The sequence below is a fragment of the Puma concolor genome, chromosome C2 (assembly GCF_028749965.1).
Source record: "Puma concolor isolate L17-30 chromosome C2, mPumCon1.1.hap2, whole genome shotgun sequence".
NCBI classification, from domain to species: Eukaryota; Metazoa; Chordata; class Mammalia; order Carnivora; family Felidae; genus Puma; species Puma concolor.
The window spans coordinates 145950088-145973183 of NC_141675.1; the positions used below are offsets into that span (position 1 = coordinate 145950088).

At 36.6% G+C, this 23096-nt stretch overlaps 1 protein-coding gene across 1 annotated transcript; it reads right to left on the reverse strand.

The window, feature by feature from the left end:
- Positions 1 to 13593: 13593 nt before the first annotated feature.
- Positions 13594 to 14078, reverse strand: LOC112849777 (keratin-associated protein 19-4-like). The gene has a single exon (XM_025913481.2). The coding sequence runs from the start codon at positions 14046 to 14048 to the stop codon at positions 13857 to 13859; it is 192 nt and encodes a 63-aa protein (XP_025769266.1). The 5' UTR covers positions 14049 to 14078; the 3' UTR covers positions 13594 to 13856.
- Positions 14079 to 23096: the final 9018 nt, after the last annotated feature.

A 23096-nucleotide genomic window follows, 5' to 3' on the forward strand; every position in this document is an offset into this window, starting at 1 on the left:
TCAAGTTTTAAGGCAGTTAGCCAAGCCCCATACCTAAAATTAGCATATCTATCAAGGGTATAAGAAGCACTGAAGAGTCTTAAAAGCTCTCTTTCAAGAAACTATCTTAGCTAAATTATTATGAAAATAATTTCTAAAGAATTCTTCCTAAGAAAAATAATCCCAGAGGAAAAATAGTCGTTCAGTATGAAAATATATTGCTTAGACATTGCAAAACTTACGTAAAACATGTTCATCTTAATGCATGGACGAGAAACAAAATTTGCAAGGGCAATAAAATTAGTTTATTGGAAACATGACCAGGATTATTACCATAAATAAGGAAGTTAGTGCCATGTTAATGAGCCACAATAATAAGGGAAATCAGTCCTTAATATTAAAGCTAATCCCAAGGGAAGTGATTTGGGTGGGTTTTTACTTTTTTGGCCAGAGGTGGGCTCCAATAAAGTAACTGAAATTAAGGAAATCCAAAGTGAAAATAACATTAACAAGATTGAAGAACTCAGTAGAATAGATTGTACTAATAATATAAAAAATACGAGCTTCCTTATTTTAAATTCACATTATTTATACTTACATGTGTATTTTTTACTTTATTTAAGTGTAGTTGACAAAGAATGTCACATTAGTTCTAGATGTACACCATTGTGTTTCAATAATTCAATAATTTATACATTACACTACGCTCACCACAAGTGTAGCTAGCATCTGTCACCACTGAGCTTCTTAATAAAACAAGTGTTTAAGTACAATAGAGAACACAAATATGTTCCATAAAAAGATGGACAGTGGAAGCCACAGCTATAGCCACCATGTCTATCAATCTGTAGTTAGGAGCAGAGAAAGAACCAGGACCATACCAAATCTACCACAGTAGATTTATAGAATCTCATAATGCCACCACCTACACGGGTCTTCTTTATAGTCTTTCATGGAAGGGAGTGGCCAATTCCACATTAAAAATTCTTATTTAATTGGAATAAGTTTTAAGTATCAATATTAAAAAAAAATTTTTTTAACATTTATTTTGAGACAGAGAGAGACAGAGTGTGAATAGGGGAGGGGCAGAGAGAGAGGGAGACACAGAATCTGAAACAGGATCCAGGCTCTGAGCTGTCAGCACAGAGCCTGATGTGGGGCTCGAACTCACGGACTGCGAGATCATGACCTGAACTGAAGTCGGACGCTTAACTGACTGAGCCACCCAGGCGCCCCTAAGCATCAATATTTTTAAAGGATCCCCAAAGGATTCTAGAGAATAGCAAGGGTTGAGAACTAATAATTTAGGGACATAACAGTGATCCCAATTTGGGATTTGGTTGTTCACCAACTGTTTACTTAGATCTCCCAATTTTCTATGTTTATAGGTAAAGCTTGAAGCAAAATTCGTATCTTCATGATTTACACAAAGGATACAAGTATAGATTCAGAGGATTACATGCACCTTATTGTTTATAGCAGCATTATCAACAATAGCCAAATTATGGAGACTGCCCAAATGCCCACCAAATGATGAATGGAAAAGAATAAAATCCTGCCTTTCACAACAATATGGATGGAACTAGAATGTATTATGCTAAGCTCAATAAGTCAGTCAGAGAAAGATTAATACCATAAGATTTCACTCATATGTGGAATTTAAGAAACCAAACAGATGAACATATAAGAGATGGGGGAAAGAGAAGACACGAAAACAAACCATAAGAGACTAGAAGGGAGAGAACAAACTGAGGGTTGATGGAGGGACGTGAGTGGATGGTGGGCTAAATGGGTTATGGGTAGTAAGGACGGCACTTATGATTATGAGCGCTGGGTGTTGTATGTAAGTCATGAATCACTGAATTCTACTCCTGAAACCAATACTGCATTGTATGTTAACTAACTAGTTTTTAAATAAAAATTTGAAAAGAAAAAAAAAACCTATCTTTATTAAGATTACATTCCAGGAAGAAGATAGTAAATAAACCTATTGGATATATCTATTAGCTAAAATGTAGATGAAGGAAATAAGAGAAAATAATTACATACAGAGTGGCAGAATAGGGGGAAATACCATGATATAAGAAAATCAAGAAAAAGTCTCTTTGAGGAGAAGATATTTGAACATAAGAATGAAGGAGACACATGTACATGTCTAAGTCAAAGAACAAGCTGAATAGAAGGAAATGTACTTGTAAATGTTTTAAAATGGGAATTATTTTAGTATGATGATATGGAGAGAAAGTTAATGTGGCTAGATTATAGTTAATGGAAGGATATAAGGGTGGGAAAGAAAGTCAGAAAGTTAGGCAGATTACATATAATCTAATGTATTAGATTATACACAGCCTTCTGGACCTTGATGATTTTTATTGGAATTATAGGTGTAATGGAAATGTATGGAAGATGTTTAAGTGAAGGGGGTGATCTGACAACTTGCTGCTATATGGTTTGTGAATTGCAAAAGCTCAAGAATGGAAGCTTGGAATCTAAATTTATTGCAGTAATGAACACAAGAGATGGTGGTCGGCTCTATAGGGGTATGCTGGTGGATAGGGCAGAGATGGTAGGTGTAAGAAAAGGAGGAATAAAGGATACCATCTTGGTATGGGGCTGAAGGAATTTGTTGAATGCCTTTGGTGTTATATTTGAGGGGAAGCCTGGTTGGAGGCAGAATATAAAAAGATCAAGATCAAGACATCTGATGTGGACACAGAAATATTTGCTTAAAATATTGAATAGGCAGTAGGACGGGCAATGTGAAGCTTGAGGGATGGTGTCTACAGCATAAGACTGCATGGGATAATTGGAAAGAATGTAGGTAGATAAGAGTTCAGCTCTGGCATGTAAAGGTAGGAAAGAGACCAGGAATCCAGCAAAGGAGTCTGAGATAGGGTGGTCAGTATCATAGGAAGAAAGTGGCAGCGTGGTGATCAGATCAATGAAGAGAATTTTTCAATAGGAGTAATTAGTAACTTCAGTGTAAATGCTGCTGATGGGCACTTGAAAAATAAGAGACCTGACTGGGGAAGAGGGGGTGGCTTCGAGTACACAAGTGGAAGAATGGCTTTTAGACAGAACAAGGATCATTCATGCACTGTAATATTCAGAAGGTACATTGTATGTTTGCTGAGGAATGATTGTGTTAGGCAGAATTCTAAAGACATTCCATCAAGTTTTCTGTCTCCTGGTTACTTAATCACAGATGGATCTAGGTACCACTGAGGGGAGTTTCAGATGTAATAGTTATTAATCAGCTGACCTTAGAATAGGGAGATTATTCCTGAATCATCCAAGTGAGCCCAATGTAATCACATGGGCATTTTAAAAGCAGAAAGAAAGGCAGATAAATTAGATATGTCAGAAGAGAGCAGCAGAGGGGAGCCTGGGTGGCTCAGTCGGTTAAGCCTCCAACTTCAGCTCAGATCATGATCTCGCAGTTTGTGGGTTTGAGCCCCGCATTGGGCTCTGTGCTGACCGCTCAGCCTGGAGCCTGCTTTGCATTCTGTGTCTCCCTCTCTCTCTGCTCCTCCCCTGTTCATGCTTTGTCTCTCTCCTTCAAAACAAAAAAACATTAACAAACAAAATTTAAAAAAAAAAGAAGAGAGCAACAGAGAGATGCAGAAATGGAGGTCTAATATTAGACCGGTAAGAATTTGACCTGCCATTGCTGGCTTTGAAGATGGAGGGACAGGGTCTATGAGCCACGGAATACCAGTGCCATCTAGAGGCTGAAAAGGGAAGTGGGACATCAGTCCTGCAACCACAGGAACTGAATTCTGCCAACAACTAGATGGAGCCTGGAGGCAAATTCAACCCCAGAACTTCCAGAAACAAATGCAGCCTGCCAACAAATTTGTTCTGGTGTTGTAAGACTAAACAGAGAGTCATCTGAGCCATTTTGTGCCTGGATTTGAGTTGCTCTGAACCACGAGGTTTATGATAATCCATTACAGCAGCAACAGAAAATAAATAAAATGATGATTGGTAGACGTTTAATTCTCCATTGTTCTTAATTTTTCAGTGAAATTTGAAACAAGTCACAAGTTGGATGAAGAGTAAAGCAGATAGTGTCAGGCATTTAAAAAATGATAAAGACTGTAATCATTATTTTAGTCATTGGCAAAGTGAATTTAGTAGGAAAATGGAGAATTTCTGGGCATGGCTGAATGCCTAATTGAGACTTAAAATTATAAATGTAATATAAGACAATTCAACAAGGCTAGACTTCTCTAGACAAATACCCCTGTATGTGAGTAAGCATGGAAAAAGCAGAGTTAAGCAAGGATTGGAATTTTAAAAGTCTGATACCACCAGTAAAGTGAGGTGAGGGATTTAAGGGTGTAGCAAAGCTGCGATTGGAATACTGTACAATTGATAATACTATCCCAGTAAAAGTAGAAATAAGAACAAGGGAGATGTACAGTAGAAATTCGATGAGATCCATAGTTTATAGTGGAAAGGGGACAAGAGTTGTTTTTAAAAAATGAATATAGTAATATAAACCCCTAAAAATGGGAAGTAGAAAACAGAACAGTTGAAGATTGAAGGCAGGGACCAGGGCACAGAGGAAAAAGAGTATGAGGAGAGGCAAACACCAGGGTGTTTGAGGTGAAAAGAGGATTGATTGTCTAAATCCAAATGTATGAATAAGAAAAGGTTTCTTTTTTTTCAATATATGAAATTTATTGTCAAATTGGTTTCCATACAACACCCAGTGCTCATCCCAACAGGTGCCCTCCTCAATACCCATCACTCAACCTCCCCTCCCTCCCACCCCCTATCAACCCTCAGTTTGTTCTCGGTTTTTAAGAGTCTCTTATGCTTTGGCTGTCTGCAAGAAATCTCTACCCACTGATGCGGCAGAGACAGGATCCTAGACAGGATTCAGTCAACAAGCAAACACCCACGAAGACAAATACCACACAAGCCCACAGAACAGAGAGCAAATACCTTCCACTTAGACGCATCGTTAAGGCAAGGAGATTATATTTACGAGAGAAGAGCCCTCTCCCATTTAGCAATGAATATTATTAATGGTCACTAATTCTGTTATAGATAGGGAAGTGATAAGTGAAATTTTATATTTGTGGGTTGAGAGGTCAACATTTCGGAAGATATTAGGAACATCAGATTTTGTTGATTCTCTTGCATGTCCTTGGAATCATTCTGAGCCAGATCAGATACAAGTGCTAATTTTAAACCTGTCTGTGGGCATAATTTTAAAAGAAAAATTATTATAAAATAATTGTGTCAATGGACAAATATTGGCATATATATTTATGTTTCAGAAAATTATTATTTAGGCTTTGAAAAAAAAATACACTGGTATGTGTATGAAATTCTTTAACATAAATCAAAATGAAACCAAGTTTGTTATGTCAATGAAGACACTTTATGGGAAAACAGACACAGAGCTGTCTGTGAATGAATGAAGTAGCAGCAGTTCCAAAATGCAGCCATTCTGAAAAGAACTCCAGTGTCTTTGATGACATTCTTCTGAGAGGAATGAGTCTTCCTTGCCCTGCTTTCTTCAAAGCGCCTTCTGTAATGGTGTGTGATGTTAGCCATCTTTGCAGGTAATGAAGTTAACAATAGGCTTGACTTTGAGGACGGGAAGGAAAGAAAAAAAAGTTCACCATTTACAATGAGAGAAAGTTTCTACTGTTTTAGTAATTGACAGATTTTTCAGTGGAAGCCAAAGGAGCTATATCTTCTCCAGAAGAAGGGACCAGAGCAGGTCTTAGCTGAATTTATCATAGTCAATATAGCCAGAACGATTGCCACAGCCACATCTCAGGCTTCCAAAATCATCAAGGTTATAGCGAAGCCCACCAGAGTAATTGACATGGAAACTCGTTGCTAATAGGATTTCGGAATTAAATTTGTTTGTTTGTTTGTTTGTTTGTTTGTTTTTCTCAAGGGCCAGGAGCTTTTGGACCAACTCCTGTGTTACTCTGAGGTTCTTGAAGCATCTGGGGCTATTCTCAACTGTCACATTTAGACATAATATCCTGCTCTTGTGGTATTTTACTGGCATTGGACCATTCGGACCCAAGACTCTTCTCTATTGGGAGCAATGACAAGTAGCGATGTGCCCTACTCTTTATCCTCACCTCACCTTCAAAGTTGGGACGGTTAGGAGAAGATGAGACCTATTTTCATAAGTTCACTGTAACATAAGCTCCAGACACATCCCAAAGATTCTTCTTTATTTCTTATCCCTAGGTAGTTTATAAGAATACATTAGTTTTCATTTTCATTATTCTACTTCTTTGTGTGTTAGTATCCCTGCAATTGAGCTGCTGCACAACTGAGAAAAAGATCTGGGGAAATATGATATGTCTAATTTATTTATACTATAACTTTATGCTTTGACCTACTCAGAGATCTGCTTTTGTTTACACACTATAATCTGTAATCTTGCTAAACTCACATTTTAGCAGATACTTTAGGAAAGTTTTCAGCAGATACTTTAGGATTTTCTGCATATATAATCATATAATCTGTGAACAAGGGATGATTTTATTACTCTTTTTCTAATATACATGCCTTTTATTTCTCTTATTTGCCTTATTTTGCTGATAGGCCTTCCTGTTTGATGTTAAATATGAATACTCAGAATAGACATATTTCCTTGTTTTTCATCTTAAGAAGAAAATATTCAGTCCTTCACAATCGAGTATGATTTTAACCAGGTTTGTCACGGATACCTTGATCAGGATGAAGTTGTGTTCTACTATTCCTAATTTGCTAAATGTCTTTTTTAAATTTTATTCATTTATTATTTCTGTGAGAGAGAGAGAGAGAACAAGTGGAAGAGTGGCAAAGAGAGAGAGAGAGAGGGAGACACAGAATCTGAAGCCGGCTCCAGGCTCTGAGCTGTCAGTACAGAGCCCGACATGGGGCTTGAACTCACAAATTGCAAGATCATGACCTGAGCCGAAGTCGGACACTTAACTGACTGAGCCACCCAGGTGACCCAAAGTCTTTTTCTAATATATGTTGAATTCTGTCAACTTTTTTTTCTGTATTAATTGAAATGATCATGATGCACAACAATGGCACCCTTCCCCAAACCACTTTATGCTATCACTTTCTAGTGATACTAACCTCCTGTCCATAATCCTTGTCAACTGCTGATCTGTTTATTATCACTATAGATTTCAGTTTTGAAGAATATCAAATAAGCGGAATCATATACCACATAATCCTTAAGATTGGCTTCTCTCAGAATTATGTCTTTGAGATTTCTGCAATTAATTGAATGTATCAATAGGTCTTTCTTTTTCATTGTGAGTAGAATTCCATTGTACGTATGTGCACAGTTTTTTTTTAATAAATAAATATTTGAAGTCTATTTGGTTGTTCCAGCTTGGGGCCACCACAAAATAATGTTGTTATGAACATTCGTGCATCTAAATTACTTTTAAATATTGTCAAACACCAAATTTACCCTTACTGGAGAAACATAGCTTCAACTCTGAAAGCAATTCCAAAGATGTCCCAAAATTATGATTACAGAAGAGGCTAAAATCACTAGCTACATATCTATTTAGCACCTCAAAGGGAAAAATTATTCAGAAGTATATAAATCAGTATGTATTTATAAAGCCACTATTAATGTGACTTTAGAGTCTAATTTTGTATGCCAAGTGGTACTTGTGGCTGCAGAAAAAATGACTTCATGCCGGTTCTATCAATGAGCTCTCACTTCAATTTTGTAAATTACACGTACATTCTTTTTCTGATGATTTTCCATATGACTCCCTGATGCCAAAGTAGCCTCTTCGCCTTTAGTCTCATTATTAAAGCAGCCAGCTAGACACTCTTTCTCACCCGTTAGATTCCACAGACATGAATCAGATCCTATAGTCCATTGTGCACATAACTAAAGAAAAATAATATCATTCATTATGAGTGGTCTTATTAGAACCCTACTCATTCAAGTAAGGCAGAAAGAATATTCTACTCAGGATGAGGACTCACAGGACATCAACGTATTTCTTTAAATATAAATAGTCTTTACAAAATTCACATCAATGGTCTCAAACCATCTGTATCTTGTGTATGGTTTGTTGAGCTGTTTAACTGATTCTGAGACGCTAATACTGAAATCCCTGATACTTCCTTGAAATAGCACATTTATTATATGGCAGTCCTTCAATAGAAACTTTTAATCTATCAATTCCATCATACAAGGCTGGCAATAGCTGTCATATCCGCAGTCACCCAGAGCTGTACCTGTAGCCAGCAGAGGAATGACCCATGTCCCTAGGCTAGCATATCCATAGCTACAGCCCAAGAGATCATAATAATTGTTCCTAGTAGCTTAATTTGTCAGGAATAGCAAATGAAAATAATTTGTTGAAATAAGTAAATGGAAGAAAAATCTATGTTTGCTTTCTTTTATACACACACACACACACACACACACACACACACACACACATATATGTCATTCTTATTAAAGAAATGAAATTGGGGCACCTGGGTGGCTCAGTTGGTTGAGCTTCCAACTCCGGCTCAGGTCATGATCTCACGGTTCGTGGGTTTGAGCCCCACAGTCGGGGGCTCAGAACCTGGAGCCTGCTTCCAATTCTGTGTCTCCCTCTCTCTCTGTCCCTCCCCTGCTCATGCTCTGCCTCTCTGTCTCTCAAAAATGAATAAATGTTAAAAAATGATTAAAAAAAAGAAAGAAATGAAACTTACAATTCGTTGCTAAGTCATGTAAACCACGATGTTATTTAAAATAAATGAATCAATCATTGAAACATCCCACCTCTATGATGAGGAGTCAACTCCATTTCACTGTCAAAATCCCATGAGATGGGCACTAAACACAACTTGTAGAGGTGAAATGAAAGCATACAGAGATTAACTTGTTCAAGACCACAAGAGGTAAGGAGAAGTGGAACCCAAACTCAAACCCAAGGCTCTTTAACACCAAACCCCGATGATGAAGTGAGAATCTATTTTCTTCTCAACTTTGAAGAACAAGTAAATGATGTCTGAAGACGTGATGTTAGCACGACTAGAGAATAATTTGTTTCAGAGATGTAGCTGTTGAATATTTGGCTCTATTAGGCTAATGGTGACTTAGAAGTCCGCAATCTACTTTTTCAAGTCCATAATCTACTTTTTCAAGTCCACATCTTGTACCCAGTTACCAGTTAATCAAGACAGTAATTCAGCAGAAGCCAGAGAACCAGCTACTAAATGGGTGATAGCACCATACCCAGAGCCACATCTACAGACGGCCCATGCAAACTGCCTCATCCACATCCACACTCACAGCCCAGCCTTCTTTAGTGATTTCTGTTGCAGCTCACCATGTCGGGAACTAAGGATCTCATTGGGTTTGCAGGGCGGTCTGCATTATAACTACCTATGTAGTGACGTTCAGATCCCTTTAAGAGTGGGATTAAGAAAATTTGAAGACGTGCCACATTCTCCTTCTAGATAAAAATTGCACAGACGAGTTGATAAAACCATTCATTTCATATTTGAGAGAAGATCTGAACTTGCTTGTAAAGCCCTCCATTCATTTTCTTTCTGTTTAGCTTGCATTCTTCAAGGCAAAATTGTGGCTACGATGAAATGATATTTACAGCTTCAAAGTACTCCTCTCTACATTTAAATCTCAAAAACAGGTTTCATAACATTAAGTGGTTCTCTTATAAAATAATGCTTTCTAACCATTAATTATATTACCTTGCTAACGTATTTCTTAAATCCCATATGGTATCCACATCTCTTTCCTATTATTATTAAACTAATAGCATAACATTTACTCAGGAAAATGATGAAAAACCATGATCCCTTTTAATAAAAGTTGTGCAAATGTATCAATCTCTTAATGCCCTTTTATGGTCATTTAGTAGCTTCTAAAGCGTAATTTTTATATCATCTGAAATTTTTCCAAATGTAAAAAAATAAATGAATAAATACATGACAACACCGGTCTTGAGTAAAAAAAAAAGTTCAAATGATTTAAAAATAAGTTTGCAAAATAGAGTATCTGCGAATCAATAAATATGCTAACATTTATTAGACAAAATCAAATGTCCTTAATAATGGAAACATTTGCAAAATTGCTTCTCCCCTTGCCTCTAGCTTTCTCGAGCAAATAATAAAAGAATGAGAAAGTTTTGTTCTTCCCTAAAGTTCTTAAGATCTATTTTCATTAACATTAACAAAACCTAAGAGTTTAATGCAAAAAAAAAAAAAATGATAAATCTGTGGAGAGAGTGCCTTTAAATTCAAGACTGACAAAATTGTTGGAAATATTATCAATTAAGGGCACTAATGGCCTTCTACATGGGCAGCGGATGTAAGAGATTGTTTTAATCAAGCTGTAGGGCAGACTGGTTCTGCAGTTTCTTCAACTAACCAAGCACATACCCAGCAAGAATTTGTTGAAACAGTAGTTACTCAGGCATATGGAAACAAATCTCTTGTGCTAGAAAGCTTACCCTTCCCCCTCCTTCATCCCAAACCCTGAAAAGACTAACTTATATTTTTAATTACCTGAATGCTTCTAGAGGATCATAGAATGTTACAACCAAAAAGAAGCATGTAATTTATTTTTTCCAATTTTTCAATTTCACAAATCTTGTAAGTGGTATTCATGTGTAAGAGAGCGTAAAAAATGTTGCTCAAAGGCCCCAGACATGGCTTTACCCATTTACTCCTGTGGAAAAATCGAAGAATAAGCTGAGAAATTCTTCCAGAAATAGGAAAGTATAATGTTGATGGGACACAATATTTAGTTTGTTATTTCTAAGAATAGACATTTGAAAAGAGCCTAAAGTAGGCTTTTGTCCAAGAGCAGAAAGATATAGAGGAAAGTGAACATAATCTTGAAAAGCTGAACTCTCTTTGGCAATGAAAACAGAGAAAGATCTTGATTTGCATAGTTAATTTGAGTAGATAGTAAAAAAAAATCACAAACCAGTTCTCTGAAATCAATTATGAGCTGCCTTGGGCTAATGTCTCCATGTTTGTTTATGAGGCTGTTTGGCTGTACATATTTATGAGAGGATATAAATTAAAACCACAAGCTCCCTAATGGGCAGTTATAAATGACCTTCTAATTGTCAATTGAAGCACATTCCATTCAAAATCCAAATCATTGTCTTCTCTTCTCAAACCTCTCAGTTACAGAAAAAGAAGCTTATAATTGTGGAAAGGATTTTAAGACTGCAGTCAAAACTTTAATGTTGAATCATCTGTTAGTTTATATCATTGAAATAAAGTAATATGAAGCACAAAATATTGATTGATGCTTTGGGTTGAACTGTGCCCTCACAAAAGATGTACTGAGCACCTAACCTTCCCACCCACATGGATGTGAGTCATGTGGCTTTAGTTGGAAATCAAGTCCTTTAGGGCACCTGGGTGGCTCTGCCAGTTAAGCATCCAACTCTTGATTTTGGCTCAGGTCATAATCTTACAATTCATGAGTTCAAGCCCCACATCAGACTGGGTGCTGAACATGGAGCCTGCCTGGGATTCTCTCTCTTTCCGTCTCTCTCTGCCCCTCCCCTGCTTGCTCTTTCTCTCTCAAAATAAAGAAGTAACCTTATAAGTAAATAAATAGGGTCTTTTAAATGTAATCAAGCTGACATGAGGTCAACATGACATCTTTAGGGTCGGTTGATTATTAATCATGTTGATTATTCAACATGACTGGTGTCCATTTAAAAGGGAAATTTTGGACACAGAGCCAGACACTCATAGAGCCAACAGGACGTAGTGACATTGAAGGGACATACAGTGTGACAATGACTGCAGAGATTGGAGTTCTGCTCCTCCTGGAGCAGCAAGCCAAAGAATACCGGCCTACCATCAGAAGCAAGAAAGAGGCAAAGGAGGATTCTCCTACAGGTTTCAGGTGTATAACCTTGCTGACACCTTGAGTTTGGACTTCTAGGCTCCAGAACTGTGAGATAATAAACTTCTCTTGTTGGGGTGCCTAGGTGGCTCAGTCACTTAAGCTTCCGACTCTTGATTTCTGCTCAGCTCATGATTTCCCGGTTCATGGGTTTGAGCCCCACATCAGGCTCTGTCCACACTGGCAATGGGGACCCTGCTTGGGATTCTCTCTCTCTCCCTCTTTTTTCTGCCCCTGCCCCACACGTTCTCACCCTAAAATAAATAAACTTTTAAATAAATAAATAAATAAATTTCCCTTTCTCTTTTTTTTTTAACGTTTATTTATTTTTGAGACAGAGAGAGAGACAGAGCATGAACAGGGGAGGGGCAGAGAGAGAGGGAAATACAAAATCCAAAACAGGCTCCAGGCTCCAGAGCCTGACGCGGGGCTTGAACTCACGGACCGTGAGATCATGCCCTGAGCAGAAGTCAGACGCTTAACCGACCGAGCCACCCAGGCACCCTTCCTTTCTCTTGTTTTAAGCATCCAGTTGGTGGTGCCTTATTACAGCAGCCCTAGGAAATTAATACAATCACCTACTGTCTTGTACACCATGATATATACTTATTTGTTTACATGTCTATGCATGCAGCAGAGGGTAGGCTTATCTTACAACAGTTCTTGAAAGTAAAAATTATTGTCAGATGTACCTGATTAAAAGTGGATCAATGAAGTTAAGAAATTTGCTTTATGTCATACAGTTATTAGTGAGGAAGGTATACAATCCCAGCCTCTTTGTCTCCAAATTCCACATTTTCCAACTATTCTAAATACTCCTTAGAGTTGTCTGGAGATTTAAAAAGCTTTTCACACTTTAATTGTTATGTTTTGGAGTATTGGGAAAATTAAATAATTATATATTGATTATATATATATGTACATATATATATATATGACATGTTGCAAAATATCTGGCACACAGTAGGGCAGAAATTTTAATTACCTTCCTCTTTTCTCACTAATTAGTTCCATTTATTTAACAAATATTTTTTGAGCTCATGTTATGTGCTAGGCACCTGTTCATTCCTAGAAACCTGTTCATTCCAGGTTAAGATGCAAAGCAGCTTAGCCTCAAAGTTCTTGCAAAGGTTTTCCCTTCAGTCTTTGGTTTTTCTTTAGTTCAATAACCCTTCAACTAACTACATGTAAATCTCTAGGGAAATAAAGACCAACAGTCTCTCTCATTGTTCTCCTTCTCCTATTATGGCTTATGAGAAAGAAGGAATGAAAAAAAAAAAAAAACATTCACATATGATGAACCGTCTGGGACAATCTTTTTCAAATCTGTGTTCTCCTTTCTTGCTGAATCCAAAATTACTTCAACTTCCCTTGCTATCCTTCCCTTGTCTGGTAATTAGAAGCTTTCTGGTTGGCTCTGCAAAGAAATGTCCAACTTCCAAGCATCACTACGAAAAAAAAATAGATTTGTTTCCCCATAGGATGATTTATGCTATAAAATAAGGAGAAATGTCTAAAGAAAGCAGAGAAAAACTGAACTTTTAAACCTGAGGTCAAAAGAAGAGATTATGCTTTGAACAAAAATATAGTACAAAGTCCTCTGAAAAGGTGATCCCTGAAAGAATATTCCTAAAGCAGAATAATTGGTCCATTTGGTAACTTCAAAATTGGCAAACATCAATACGAGATCATGTAGAAGAAATTATGCCCAGTTTGTCATCCAAAGAAATACCTTTATTGAAAATTGAACACAGAGATGCCACAGCAACCCAATCTGTAAAATTCCCAGTCAATTCATGGAATGAAGACTGTTGTTGATTAATTTCAGGGTTTCAGTGTGAGTTTTGATCGTCTTCACTGTACATGTGGCCAGATGGCCAGAGCAGCATCTGGAATCCAACGGAAATACAAAGACGTGAAAGAATTAGCAGTAGGGTGATTGTAGGGTTCTAAAGTCCCAAAACACCAGTCTTTTTCCTTTTCAATAAAAGCTGGAGAATCCATATCCTCCATAGCACGATGGGCGGCACCAGCCATATCTGTGGCCTCCCCAGCCACACCCTAGGCCTCTAAAGCCACCACAACCACAGCCACAGCCTAGGCCATAGCCATAACCCAGGCCTCCACATCTATAGCCCAGGCCACCATAGTCATTGCCGTAGTAGGATCTCATAGTATCAGGAGCTGGGGTTTCTGTTTGGTAATTGGGTGTGTTTCCCAAGTATGAATGTTGCCATCTGCCCAGGGACTCTTATACCTCCAAAATAGGTGTGGCAATAAAAACAAACTTGCATAATCCTCATTCCATGGCCTGAGTAGCATGAAAAACAGACTCATTAATTTCTTTGTTTTCTAATTTAAGACAGTTTTCACAGATTCCAATGAAATACTCCCTATGTTGACAATGATTGTGGTACCTTCAAAGACCATGCATGAGATATGACTGTCATCCATAAAATCCTCTAGCCAGACATCATAGCATCTCATTTCTGTTCAAAATAATGGACACATTCTTTACTGATTGAAGCCAATATCATGGGAAATTATAGCTAATTTTCCAGTAAGACTGAAAAAATATTGATGATCCTTATTCAAAATCCCCAAATATGCCATTTATTCACTCTATTCTAATCAAGGTCTTAAGCACTCTATTCCATTAAGATCTTCAACAATTTATTTTTTTCTCACAAAAATTGAGTTGCTTAAAAGTTTGGCTGTCATGAATTTTCTATCGTTTTTGTAAAATAAGTTGTGGGATCTTTTTGCACAATTCACTCATCAAATAATTCCCAAAGACCTGTCAGTGAATTTAGCTTGAATGTCCATTCATTTTACCTCACTGGCTGGAGTCACGTGAGAATTCAACACAATTTTTTCATTTTGCACTCGATCCTGAATTTCCAAAATCATCAGCAAAGAAAAAAGATTAAAAAACAAAACAAAACAAAAACTCTCCCCAAGTCAGGACTCTTGTTTTGATTCTTTAGGAAAATGTAACAGGAATGCTTTGTCCCTTTACCACTGTGTGCTACTTATGTAGAACATGTTGGATTTATTTGAGTCAAAAAAAAAAAAAAAGAAAGAAATCAATGAAGATTCAATGTCTTTAGGAATAGTTAGATTTCCTCTATTAGTTGTCTCCAGATAGGACCACAGCTCCAAGATTTATTTTATAATAAAAACATCTACAAGACAAGCAGCTAAATTATTCAATGGATATTAATCATTAGCACTAAAAAGATAACACAAAACAACACTGTCATTGCTGATGGGTCAACAGGAATCATTTTTACATTCAAACCACTAACTGTGAATTTAAATTATGCACCAATTATTTCATAAATGAAATAAATATTCATTATTCCCTAAAGGGTATTCCTTAAAGTGTCAGTATCAGAAAGCTTCATATATCTAAGATATCTGTGAGCAAGTCCTCAAGCAACTTCAACCTTTGAACCTCTAATGTGAAAAGTCCTAAAAAGACATCAATTATATTATTTCCCGCAGGAACTTTTAGACATAGGATTAACTTAAGGTGAAATACATGTATGATAAAAAGCTAATCTCTTTGACCTACCAGGAAATCGAAAGATCAGGATTTGCATTGTTAAAGGAAACACAATTTCATTTGAAAGTTATACTCAGTACATTTGAATTTTTTGTTGGCTTGCTTTTTTGTTAATAGTTATATAGTTTTTCTGAATAAACTACAGCAAAAAGACTCTTGTAAAATGATTTATTTACATGCAATTAGCAATTTGAACTTTCACATACGTATCTTCCTCTGGTCCTATTGACAACTCTGAACTTTTGCTGGAAAATGTTGCTTTCTTCATTTTATGTGTACTTTGCATTCAGAAGTAGAGTTAGGCAATTTTGTGACTATTTTTGAAAGGCTAGGAGATTTTCACGAAGTTATATATAAGCAAATAAATGAGACGTTAGCGTGACTCCTATCACTTTACTCCTACTTCAGTTCGTCTGGAAGAAACGTATCAAAGATGAACTTTTAAGAATCAAAATATAATAATTAAAATACAATTTTGTTTCTAAAGAGGATTTGGAAATCAATTGCCAATGCCTTGCCCAATTTCAGCTGGTACTTTAATTCTGTCATTGGAGGTCCCAGTCAGTCCTAATCAATAACCTCTTTGGATCAAAAAATTCTATTAAATTGATGTGTTTTCTTCTGACCAATATTCGTTGAGCATCTGTCTGTATTGGGCAATGTATCAATGCAAGGGGAACAGACAGAACCTGACCTCAAAGTCGGTACGATGAGAGAGATACTGTTTGTTCTTAACCACCAATTCACAGCCACTAACACTGATGGGCACTAACAAGCCTGATCCCAGTTCTCCATTCCAGCAAATAAGCATGGGATGACTCATCTTAGACCCATCTTAATTTTCTCAATGGAAAAGGGACTATTTTATTTCACAACAGTTTTACACACTGAACCGGTATGGGCATAGTTCATTTTATTGTGCTTCACTCTATTGAACTAACACAGATACTGCATTTTTTACAAATTGAAGGATTGTGGTAACCCTGCGTCCAGCAATTTATCAGAGCCATTTTTCCAACAGAAATTATTTGCCTCGTGTCTCCCTGTCACATTTGAGAGTTCTTGAGCATTTCAAATTCTTTTCATCATCATTATATTTGTTATGGTCATCTGTGATCAGCGATTATGATCCACGGAAAGCTCAGATGATGGTTGGCATTTTCGAGCAATAAAGTATTTTTTAATTAAGTTTTGTATTTTTTAAGACATGATACAATTGCACACTTAATAGACTACAGTATTATGTGAACATAGCACTTATATGGGAAACCGAAAAACTCCTTTGACATACTTGGTTGCCATATTTGCTTTTTGCAGTGGTCTGGGACCAAACCACAATATCTCCAAGTTATGTATGTAATTAAAATAAAAGAAAAAAACACAGCTTATATTCTTCAGCATCTAAAGTTTTAGAGAGGGGCTTATTTATTTTCTTCAAGGTAATTTCCTTATCTTTGTACTTGAAAAAATAATAACTCGCTGTAACAGGAAATCTGCTTGATAAATGATGAATTTTTTTGTCAGTTTTATTTTCAGTCCTATAAACTAAACATTTTAAGACTAAATGATTTGCAAATTTCCTGGAACCGTTTCCCCAGCAAGGGTGTGTATGTTAAAATTAAAAACCAGGCCGATGCCTCTAAGAAGGTTATCAAATGACCATAATGTAGGAAAACGCAGCTAAACAATAAAAAATAAGATATAAACCAAACAGTACCATTCCCATCATTCGCAAGAACTTGTTTGAAATAAACACAACATGAACTATCCAGAGGAACATGGTGTGATTTCAGTTTATTATTTCATCTTTTGATGTAATTGTCATGTCAGCTCTCGCCCAGATCAGATCTTCCAAGTGCATAGAATTATTGTACCGATTTCTAGATGATGTGGTCTGAAGAGTGCAAAGCATCCAAAAGCTACCACAACAAACATTGTTGGCTGAAAAGAGAGCACAGATAGAAATGGATATCAAGCATTTTGCTTTAACATAAGTTGAGACGTTGAGTACCATCTAGCAGTGATTTTCCAGGGAAAGTTTTGAGTAACGAAAAGTTTGGGGGCCTATAACAAACCTATTAAAAACAAATTATCTCAGAGTATATACTCCAGGAAACTAAATTGGTAACGCACTCCAGGTATTTTTAATTCAGGTAGCCTTTATGCTTACTTGGAGATAAACAGTGTCTTAAAAAACAAGACCCTCATTCTACAGGCAGGAAACAGAAAAGTCAATTAAGTAAATTAATTAGTCAAAGAAGCAAAGTATACTTTCATATATATGTATGTATACATATATGTATGTATTTTATTTTTATATATTTATTTTGGGATATAAAATTGACCTGGTTATAAATAAAAAGCATTAGAAATTTGAAAATTCAGTGTTGAGTACAGGGCTTTTCTATTACTTGCAGTATTTTTTGTTGCTTACATATTATTATACATTTTATTTTGTATCAGCTCAATGTTTTCTTTAAAAAATATTTTTTTTAATCGCCATAGATTTATGGTCCCATAATAAACCGCAGAATACAAACCATGTATATTGAAATGAAGTTTGCAATTTGTTATTTTTTAAGTCATAAAAATAATAGCTTATAGGATGACTTTATAAAAATGAAATTACATTCAAAAACCACTGAAAACAAATGAAAGGTAAGATATATGAAAGCATATCAAGGTTTTGTTCATCTTGTTCTCCCACGTCCTCAAGACCTCGAACACTACCCAGCACATCAGGACATGCAGTGAACCTTTCTTGAATCAAATTCATTACTGAGTCAAAACACCGTTGAGTCAAAACACCTATTCAGAAGAAAGAAGAGCAGCATTCTGATTGAAATCTCATTAACTCATTAGAAATGTACTGAAATGAATTGAGAAAGCCGCATCCCCTACGCCAGTTAAATACACGAATTAAAAAAAAACCTTAAGTACAAGTTACGCAAGATCACAACAGACACTAGTAACTCAGTAATAATGGGTGAAATCCTGATTCAATGGAAAGATTCCAGATTCTTCTAGAGATAGGAACGACTAATTCCTTTTGGAGCATGTAGCCAATAGATGATAGATGTTTTCTCTACCTTAAGAAAAGCGATCACATCACTGAAGCATAGGGGCAGCAGCATAGGGACAGAAAGAGACTGAGGATCTGTAGGTTTTTAGCAGAAGCCAGTGGAGCCATAGCCTCCAAAACACGTTGGGCGGCAGCAGACCTATCTTTCTTCTCCCCTAGCCACAGCGACGGCCCAGTCTGCGGAAGCTGCCACATCCCCACCCACAGCCACAGCCCAGGCTACCATAGTAGCTGCCGTGGTAGCTCATCCTCATTGCGTCAGGGGTTAGGGATTTGGTTTGGTGCTGAAGATGATTTTCCTCAGGATGTCTCTAGCTTCCTAGAACGTTCTTACACCCTCAGTAGCTGGCGTGGTGAACAACAAGGGGCAGATGGTCTCCTTCCTATATGACAGAATAATTTAAAGTCTAAAAATTAATTCAAGTTATTCTTTTCTTACTTACAAGAGGGTTCATAATCTTCTCAAAGGGCTTTTATTAACTAATGGTTATTTTTTAATGAGTTTGTGTAACGAAAACCAAATGTTTCCAAGATCAAAAGTGATTATCGCCTCTTCAAAGGCCATGCTGGTGTTCCAATTAAAATGGTCTAATCTGGTTGATAGTTTCCAGCAGCCTTGTAATTGTATAAGCTCAGATTGCCTTTTTTTTTTTTTTTTTTTTTTTGCATTCAATTGTCTTAGTTACTGACTTTCCCCAAACCCGTGATCTCTTCTCCATGGTGGCCAGGGCATAGTCGCCAAGTCATTAGTGATTTCCAGGTAGTCAAATGAGATGAAACTTCGGTTTTTTCATTGTTTTGTTTTTTAAATTTTCCTTGGCATTTGGCATTGCTACCCTCCCCACCCATTTGTTCTTTTTTTTTTTTTAATTTTTTTTTTTTAACGTTTATTTATTTTTGAGACAGAGAGAGACAGAGCATGAATGGGGGAGGGTCAGAGAGAGGGAGACACAGAATCTGAAACAGGCTCCAGGCTCTGAGCTGTCAGCACAGAGCCCGACGCGGAGCTCGAACTCACGGACCGCGAGATCATGACCTGAGCCGAAGTCGGAGGCTTAACCGACTGAGCCACCCAGGTGCCCCCCTATTTGTTCTTTTTGTCAGGGTTTCCGTCCTTGTTTCCAGTGACAAATTTTCATTTAGTTTCCTCGCCCAATATGGTATTCCTTCACTAACTTTAAATGCCCCTTTTCCATCATATTCTATGTATACACTTTTCCCATGGAATTTTGCCAAATGTTTTTAATTGCGATGCTTATACTGATGAGTTGCAAAGGGTTCCTCTAAACTTCAACTCCATCAATCTTGTTTAATTGCATATCTCCCATTTGAACTACATTGTGATTCCATGTCTAGTAGGAAGCTCATTTCTCCCTCAAAAAACTGTTTTTCCAGATTACCAGTTACTCAAGCCGCATGGCCAAGACATGATCTTCTTTCATATGGTATGAATATTTCCGCACCTCTGACCATCAACATCATGCACTTAGTTGATCACCAAATGAACCACGTAAGTGTTTTTTTCCTGAATATTACTCATATGTACTCATATTATTTGTTATTATTTAATTTAATCCTCTGTCACTTTCTCCTGGATTAATATAATAGTTTCCCCAATGGTCACATTGCCCCAAGCAAGGGCCCTCATCTGATCTGTTCTCCATACAGAGTCCAAATGAATATTTAAAAAAAAAATTTTTTTTGATCATTTCATTTTTTAGCCCTTATACCTTTAAGTCATTATAGGAAAGATTAAACTCTTAAATTCAAAAACAAGGTTTATTATCACCAAACTTATTTTTCTCTATCCTATTTACTTACAATTTACCATATACTTCCATTTATGCCATATGTAACAATGATGTTGACCTACTACATGCTTTTTTGTACTTCTTTACCGACCTTATTCCAACTCATCCTTCAAAATATAGGTCAAGTGTAACCTTCTCCAAGAAAACTTCAAAGACATCACAAGTTATTTCTACTTCTGTCTGACTTAGAAAATGCTTGAGAGTGCTGCCATATGCCCTAAACAAAATGCTCTATCTTAGCATTTCATCAGATTTTAGTACACTAATTAATTTGTTTACTATCTTTTCCACTATACTATCTACTCCTTCAGGGCAAGAACGTTTATTATAATCACATTTTATAACTTTTGTGGATGGAATAGAGTAGGTAATATATTGTTAGCTGAATGCATAAATTATGAAATGAATAGATCCACAGAAACAAATTATGCACAGTCCATGCTTTTTTGAATCTATGGGTTTTCCATTCTTCTGTGGTCAATACCCTGAACACCAAGTTTTATTTACGTCAATGTGTTTACATGTGTTTATATTCTTCTACTCTATTAAGTGAAATAAATTTAAATTAAACAAAAATTCTGGAAATGTTTCTGTTTATCATTAGCCTCTTAGATTTACTGGGTGGGTGAAATAACAATTCCGGAGGTCCGTGTCTCCTAATGTATCTCCTGACAAATACACAGAGCTACAAAAAGAAAATTATAAAATCACACAAATGCTATGCTTTCAACATAACTACAAGATGGAGGGGACTATAAAGTACAAATTAGAAAAAGAAGTGGACAGAAGAAGCATCCACTTCCAGTGGAGACATTTCTTGAATTTTCCTCCTAACTCTTTGTAAAGAACAAAGCAATGTCAACAGAGAAACAGAATACCAAAGACTGATCGACAACAACAAAAATCCCCCAAGAAAAAGAAAACCTTCTCCCTAAGGAGACATACTGCTTTTAAAAAATTATGCTAAATGAAATAAGGCAGTCAGAGCAAGACAAATACCATATGGTTTCACCCATATGTAGAATTTAAAAAAACAAAACAAACAAGCCAAAGGGAAAAAGGAAAGAGAAGCAAACCAAGAAACAGACTCTGAAATGCAAGGAAAAACTGACGGCTACCAGAGGGGAGTTGGGTGGGGGGATGGGTAAAATAGGTAATGGGGATTAAGGGGTGCATTTGTCACAATGAGCACTGGGTGTGGTGTGAAAGTGTTGAATCGCTATATGGTGCACATGAAACTAGTATTGCACTGTATGTTAACTAACTGGAATTTAAGTGAAAACTTTAAAAAAATAGCAGATAAAGTCAAACTGCACAGAAGTGCTTAAGAATGCAGAAATAGGGTACCAGTCAGTTTTGGAAAGGCAATGGATTTGGAAAGAATAATTTAAGCCGGGAGAGAACAATGAGGAAAACAAAGTGTGAGGAGAAAATAGAGAATCCTAATAGAGAGAAGAAAAAGACTGAGGGATAACTACCAACTGCCTTCCAAATAAGGTGATGCAATTCATTAACAATACTTGATACACCAAAACAAGAGGACACGCCTACACTAGGAATATCATAATGAACTTTACCAGCCTTATCTACAAATACAGAGGTGCAAGAATCTTTTTTTTAATATGAAATTTATTGTCAAATTGGTTTCCATACAACACCCAGTGCTCATCCCAACAGGTGCCCTCCTCAATACCCATCACCCACCCGCCCCACCCTCCCACCCCCCATCAACCCTCAGATCGTTCTCAGTTTTTAAGAGTCTCTTATGGTTTGGCTCCCTCCCTCTCTTACTTTTTTTTGCCTTCCCCTCCCCCATGGTCTCAAGTTTCTCAGGATCCACATAAAAGTGAAAACATATGGTATCTGTCTTTCTCTGTATGACTTATTTCACTTAGCATAACACTCTCCAGTTCCATCCACATTGCGACAAAAGGCCATATTTCATTCTTTCTCACTGCCACGTAGTGTTCCATTGTGTATATAAACCACAATTCAACAATAGCCAAATTATGGAAAGAGCCTAAGTGTCCATCAACTGATGAATGGATAAAGAATCTTCATTTATACAAAGTATAAAACAAAACCAATAAAACAATTATTATTAAAACATTCATCTTAAAACTTCTCCACCCCCCACTCACAAATATAAACAAAAAGGCAGAAGAAATTTTTAACAAAATACTTTATATGAAAAAATTATATGTACTAACGATAGCAAAAAATAAAATTTGCTGAAAAACTGAGAAAACAAGTAAAAGAAAAAGACAAAATCATTTCAGAATGAAAAGAAAGTTCCAAGATGCCTAAAGAAGTATGGATTTAAATGAAAACAAAAGATGGTGGGTGCCTGCGTGGCTCACTCCTTTAAGCATCCAACTCTTGATTTTGGCTCAGGTCATGATCTCACAGTTCTGTGGGATCAAGGACTGCGTCAGGCTCTGTGCTGTCAACTTGGGATTCTCTGTCTCCATTTCTCTCTGCCCCTCCCTGAAAAACAGGGAAAAAAAATATGGAATTAAGAAAAAGCAGAAAAATGATCAAGGTTAATGAATATGTCGCTAAAAACTAAATAAAAGGAGTCAGAGAGAAAGTGGGTAAAACGAGAGACAGGAAGTCAACTTACATGTAAGTAGAGTTTATGAGAAAGGAAAAAAATGGAACAGCATAATATTCAAAATTATACTCCAAGAAAAATGCCAAAATTAAAAGAAAAGCTCTCAATGTGCATATGTTATAGCCATTTATTACCTGGAAAAATGA

Bases quoted from the DNA above. Each gene is read 5' to 3' on its own strand.
- LOC112849777 (XM_025913481.2), bottom strand. From the start codon at position 14,048: ATGAGATCCTACTACGGCAATGACTATGGTGGCCTGGGCTATAGATGT.